The sequence below is a fragment of the Phasianus colchicus genome, chromosome 5, assembly GCF_987193195.1.
Source record: "Phasianus colchicus chromosome 5, bPhaCol1.hap1.1, whole genome shotgun sequence".
NCBI classification, from domain to species: Eukaryota; Metazoa; Chordata; class Aves; order Galliformes; family Phasianidae; genus Phasianus; species Phasianus colchicus.
Genome location: NC_143440.1, coordinates 37,461,935 through 37,467,934, shown reverse-complemented (window position 1 = coordinate 37,467,934; position 6,000 = coordinate 37,461,935). Strand labels below are relative to the sequence as shown.

Here is a 6,000-nt window from a genome sequence, read left to right as displayed (position 1 = left end):
GATAATTGGTTGTTTTATATATTCGATGACTGTAAACCAGCATCGGGATTTTAGGAAAACCTTCGGTGTTCTCTAGCAGTGTGAGTTCGGCCCTTAGCAGCAGCGCTCACGTGGCACACAGCACATAGCGCTGGCTGCTTGCTGGCCGCACCGTGACCCGTGCGAGTCCGCGTCTCGCTTTGCTCCAGGACCAGCAAATGTGTGTCCACGTGTCCCGAGGAGCGCAGTGCCGAAGCCGGGGCCGCAGTGCGGGGCGTCGCGCCGGATGCTGCTGGCTCGCTGCGGGTGTCCTCGTGCTGCCAGGAACGCGGGCAGGGCCGGGCGAGGCATTGCAGCACTCCGAGCGCGGGTGTGGAAATAACCGTGAGGCGCTCGCTGATCGCCGACTGTTGCTCAACCGGAGCTTGGTTAAAAGCTTTGGAGCCACGGCCTCCACCAACGTGGTTCCGGCCTGGATTTTATTTCTGCGTCCTCTGCGGGATTCCTCTCGTGCACCATTTCAGTTTCTTGCTATAATACAGTCGGCAGCACCCGAACTTCATACTGCACTCTGAAACAGCTGAAGAGCGCGGCCCTGCCCCAGTCGCTGCCGCTGGCTTCCCGCTCTGCGCCCCCCTCCTCCCCGCCTGGCGCCCCCTGCCAGAAGCCCGGGCAGGCCGCGCCCCCGCGTTTTCCACACAGCCGCGGCCTCCGCCCGCCGCGCCCCGGAGGTGCGCCGGGCAGCGCCGCCGTGACGTCACGGCGCGGTTGCCATAGCGACGCCTGGGGTCGCACCTGACGGCTGTCGCGAAGCAGCGGGAGGAGAACGAGGGAAGGAGGAAGGGGGGAGTCCGGGCCCGGGCCGCCCCCGGGCCTGCGGGGAGTTGGCGCTGCGCCTCCCCCCCCCGCCCCGCCGCGCTCCGCCCCGCCGCAGCCGGAGGCAGCAGGAGGAGGAGGCGGCGCCGCCGCCGGCTATGTAGGGCCCCGGTGCGGGCGGATCCGGAGGCCGCTGCCCGCCTCTGGAGCGCGGCGCCGGGGCCGGGCCCGGCGGGATGTTCTCCAAGAAGCCGCACGGGGATGTGCGGAAATCCACGCAGAAGGTGCTGGACACCCGCAAGGACCCGCTCACCCGCCTCAAGCATCTGCGCGTCCTCATCGGTGAGGCGGCCGGCGGGGAGCGGGAGCGGGCGGGGCAGCGCGGGGCTCTGGGCCCCGGTGCCGGCGGAGGAGGAACCGAACCGAGGCGCGGCGGGGACGCGGCGTGGGCCCGCGCTCCGCCGGGAGACCCGGCCCGGCCTCGGCTCGCTGGGGCGTGCCGCCGGGGCTCCGGGCGCCGCGCTGCACCGCGGGCCCGCAGCTCCTCCGCGTCTGAGGGAGGGACTCGCGTGGCAGCTGCGGAGGGCGAGAAACTGCTGGGTTTCTTAAGCGTGATGCTCTGCAGTGCCGCATTAACGTGTGGTCGGTGTGTTTGTGTGGAAGAGGCAGCCAGGAGCGTCTGTGAGTTCCTGAGCCATTTTCCTTGCTGCTCATCTTCGTTGTGTGTTCCAGAGGTGAGAGCTGCAGCGGTAAGTGCTGCCCAGGGTGCGTGTAGACAGGCGTTCACATAGCATTTAGACGTTTTCGGTTTGTAGAGTGATCACATAAGCAGCAGGGTGCTGTTCAGGCAGCTGGTTCACCTGACCGGTGCATTCTGCAATGTGGTTATATGCAATGGTTGCCTAATGGAAGAACCGGAGTTCCTTTCTGAAACATCTGCCAGATGACTGTGTGGAAATCTGAGACCTTGATAACAGAAGTTTGCTCTCCAACGTGTTTTGGGTCTTCAGCAAGTGTATGGATTGTTTCTGATAGGTAAACATGTGAGCAGAACTCGAGCAAGGGCAGCACATTCCATATTTAGAGCTGACTACTGAATAGATTGTTTGGGGTTCTGCCATCAGTCAGGGGGTATTTTAAGTAGCTTGTGCTCAGCCTCCAAAAGTGGGTTCTCTCTTCTCAAAGGAAAACAATTCTTTGACCCTTTTTCTTTTGTTATATCATTTGAAGGAACAGTTGTTCCTCTATAGTGGCAACTGCTGCTGCATGATTTATTTTCTGCAACACAATTATTCTGTGTTTTGAAGCAGGGAGTAACTTTGCAGCTTGCTGTTTCTGACTGTTCTGTAGTTGGAAGTAGCCTCTTCCCTCCTGAGTCTCAGAACTTTTCCACACTACCTGCGCTCAGCCAATTGTGGCTTATTTTGTGTTGATTTATGTTTGTTTTTATCTGCTTAATCAGTCAAAGAAATTTAAGAGGGAAGGTTATTACAAAGAAACTAAGTACAGTTCTGAATTAGTTTTCCTGGCTGCTTCTAGTTAACTCAGGAAGGCAATACAGCTGGTAAAGTACATTAAACACTTCTAGGTTGCTTTCTTCTTAAGAACATTGTATTTGGCTGATATTTTCTGGTCTGTTCTGGATCTCCTATTTCTGTCATTCATCTTCTATTTACAAGATTTTTCATTCAGCTTTGTTAATACTTGCATGTATTTGGTAAGAGTCAAGCCGCAAGCTCTGTGACAAGCAAATGTTCTTATCTAATCTAAGGCTTCTGCTTACTGACTGTAGGACAGACAAAATCTGCTGGGACATGTTCTGGTGTGGTGGCCATTCCCCTTTTTCCACTGCACATGCGTATATCTCAGTTGTTGAAGCATAGCACCCACATATCCTTTCTCTAAGTTTGGGAGCATACTATGTATGTGTATGGCTGTGTGTGTAAGGAAAGGTGTGACCCTGCTCTCCAGCTTCTCTTGTATCCATCTACAGGATTCTGTTGTTAAACAGAGCTAGATCCACAAGGTTTGAAACCAAGAGCAAGGAGGCACTTCTCTTCTTATTCGTACATTAGTGTGAAAGAAATACAGTGCAGGTTATTTCAAGTCCAACTACTGCTCTGATCACATCTTTGCCTTATTCCTTACATCTCTCCTCTCTCTTAACTGGCTTTCAAAGCATGTGCCGTTTCTTTTCCTGTTGGTTTTGTGACTAGTCTGCCGAACCGCATAAAAAACAAGTGATGTGCCCACATGGGACAAGCTACTGCCTGAGGTGGCTTTGCATGCAGATACTGTTTTGCAGATTGAGCAGCGTAATGCTACATTTTCCTGTTTGTCTTTTTTCTTTTCTTTTTTTCTTTCCAGCTGACCATTCCTCCCTATGTAATAATCAGGGTGTTTAGACACACTTCAGCAGAGCCAGGCTAGCTACTGCCAGCAGAGTATCTCAGAGAGATGGTGGTAGAGTCTGTTCAGCATCTTTATTCATGAAAATGGTTTGTCTTGGTTATTGCTCTTAAGTCCTGCATGCTGGAGGCTAAGAGACCATTAAGAAGAGAATTCTCTGCTATTTCACATCCAGCAGAGGGAGAGAAGTGTTTCTTATTTATAAGCTTAAAATCCTCTCAGTAGGCCTGCAAGATCAATTGGACCAGAGTTAATGTTATTGCTGTACTCTTCCAGTGTTTGGTTCAGTGGCAGTAAACTGAAACATGGCTACTGGATTCATGCTGAAGACTTGCTGAGAGGAAAAGGCGTGTTAGTTCTTTTTTATCTAAAGCATCCATTCTTCACTAAGACCTTATCAAGTAATGAAATAGGCATGAAAGGAGATGGAGTGCTCACGGATTATTAATAGGATATGGATGCTTTGTCTCTGGATGCATTCAAGGCCAGGCTGGATGGGGCGCTGGGCAGGCTGATTTAGTTGTTGGCAACCCTGTCCATGGCAGGGGGTTGGAACTACACATGAGATTACCTTTAAGGTCCCTTCCAACTTAAGTCATTCTATGAGTCTATTAGCCAAAGAGGAGAAGTTAAAAACAAACTAAAAACCTCATTATGGTGAAATATCGACAGTTGAATCCTGCAAAGGAATGGTGTAAGTCAGGCATCATCTAAAAATAATTAAGCTGGTGTAATATGGTTGTTAGCTAAGACCAGAAGAGGCAGAACAATTTCAGAGTGGATAGTACAAAAGCAAGTGACTTTTATTTTTAAAAAATAAAAAATAGTGCCCATTAGATGGAATTATTTGAATAGTTTTACGAGGTAACTTAGAATACAGTGAGTTGTATCATATCTAGAAAAAAATACTTAGTCATTATTGACAATTCAGTTTAAATTTAGTAAAAAATGCAAATTAGCCTAAATTTAGGAAAAAATGTAGAAAATGTTCTTATAAAACCGTAGTATGCAATTATCTGAAAATATGAACTTTATTTACTGCTGTAGTCTGTACAGAGAATTTAGAGATGAAAATGACACAGATAAGGATAAAAGATATGGGAAGAAATTTTCGGCATCCCTTTTTGGAGGGGTAGGAAAAACATGTAAACATACGTGAGAAAGATAAGGAAGTGGAGCCTAATAAGAGCCACCAAATCTGAAGTTCCAGTAGGAGATTTTTGGTGTGGGTATCCTTGAGTGTTGGACTGTCAATCAGATATAGGCATACTTGGGGCAGATGTATTCTTTGTATTTATTTATTTATTTTTCTTAAAACCTCTCCTTTAGAATCTGCTCTCTGCCACTTTAGTCTAACATTGCATCTCTGAGTGGTTCTCTGCCATGACTCAGTATGGTTCTGCTGCTGGAATTCAGACTTTTTCAGAGAATTTTAGGTGACTATTGAATAATCTATTGCATTATTTCTTAAAATGAGCGTAACAAATGACCAGCTTATGCGTCCTTTAGGAGACCTCCAAGTAGCAGTAAATATTGTTATTGCCAAAAAGTCCTGTGAAATATTGGAAAAAGCTTGAAGCCATATCCCGAGACATATCAGTCCATGAGTGAGAGTAATCTGCTTTTCTCTGTTTCGCAGCTGCAATTTATTTCTTGAAACAGCTGGAAGTATCTCATTTAAGAGACTTGTTTCTTTTAAGGTGGATTAGTTTCTTCCTATAGTGAACTGTTTGTGCTTTTTTTTTTTTCCCCAACCCACTCCAGTTCTTTGAAGTACTTGAAATCATTCAATCTTCTAATGCCATTTCTGTCAGCATCTGATTTTTATGTGATTTTTTTTTTTTTTTTTTTAAGTGAACTATTCTTCTGTCTGCTTTCTGGAAGGAAAGGCTGTAGCAGTTGTGCTTACTGTGAGTTACTCTGGTGGTAAGTGCATATCAATCTTGAGCAGGAATGCAGGCAGGGATTCTCCTCCAATCTGTGGATGTGGCTCAGCAGTGTCAGAAGTGGGGTCCTGCTGCTGAGGCCAGCTGCCAGCTGCAGCTGGTGCAGATGCGATCATTGGGAAGTGGCTAGCAGATGGCAGTGAAGGCACATAGCATATCTTAAGGAGTTAAGTGTTGCCTTTAGAATGAAGCTTGTAATTTTACAGAAAAATATGTATTTATATCAATCCCCAGTGGCTAATGTTAGTGGCTAATTGCATTTTTTAGGATTATTAAGGGGAAGTACTATAGAAATAATATTGCCTTGTTCTTACAATTAGTGTTCTACTGTTTAATAAGACCACAGCATCAAACCTTTACCTCAGGATGAAGGAAAAGGAATATTTTGTTTTTCACAAATAATTTTATTTGCATCTGATATCTTAAATACATTACTTGTATCTCTGGATCCATAGAAATAATGTTTGTAATGCATGATGCTAAAAGAGGAGAGTGTTTGAAGTGTGGATTTGTTTTATTTTCTTTTGTTCTCAGTGGTCAGATAGTGCTTGACATCCTGTGTAAGTGAGCTTTAAAAGGGAGAAGTCAAGCAGTACAGTGCAGGATGAGATGCTCTGTGTTCAACATCCATTTTGATATATTGCTTAATATTAAACAATATGCTTAAAGATTGCACTTATCTAAAGGGATTTTAATTTAAGAAATGTATTTGGCTGGCAGTCAGCCCTAATGCCTCAGCTGGATAAAATTCACTGGTGTTGCACATCAGCAACATCATTCACTGTAATATCTCTTCTGTACTATAAGAAATGAAAAATGTTTGATTGCTGTTACAGTGGAGGGCTGTTGG

General features: G+C 46.7%; 1 protein-coding gene across 10 annotated transcripts in view; it reads left to right on the top strand.

The window, feature by feature from the left end:
* Nucleotides 1-751: 751 nt before the first annotated feature.
* Nucleotides 752-6,000, top strand: part of RALGAPA1 (Ral GTPase activating protein catalytic subunit alpha 1) — a 113,773-nt gene continuing 108,524 nt past the window's right edge. For 5 of the 10 annotated variants that reach the window (XM_090141327.1, XM_090141332.1, XM_090141326.1 and 2 more), the window contains exon 1: nt 752-1,137. In XM_090141327.1, coding sequence (XP_089997453.1) covers nt 1,032-1,137 — 106 coding nt within the window. In that variant the 5' untranslated portion in view covers nt 752-1,031. The remainder of the gene's footprint in view (nt 1,138-6,000) is intronic. The other 5 variants (XM_031593821.2, XM_090141329.1, XM_031593826.2 and 2 more) reach the window with 3 other exon arrangements.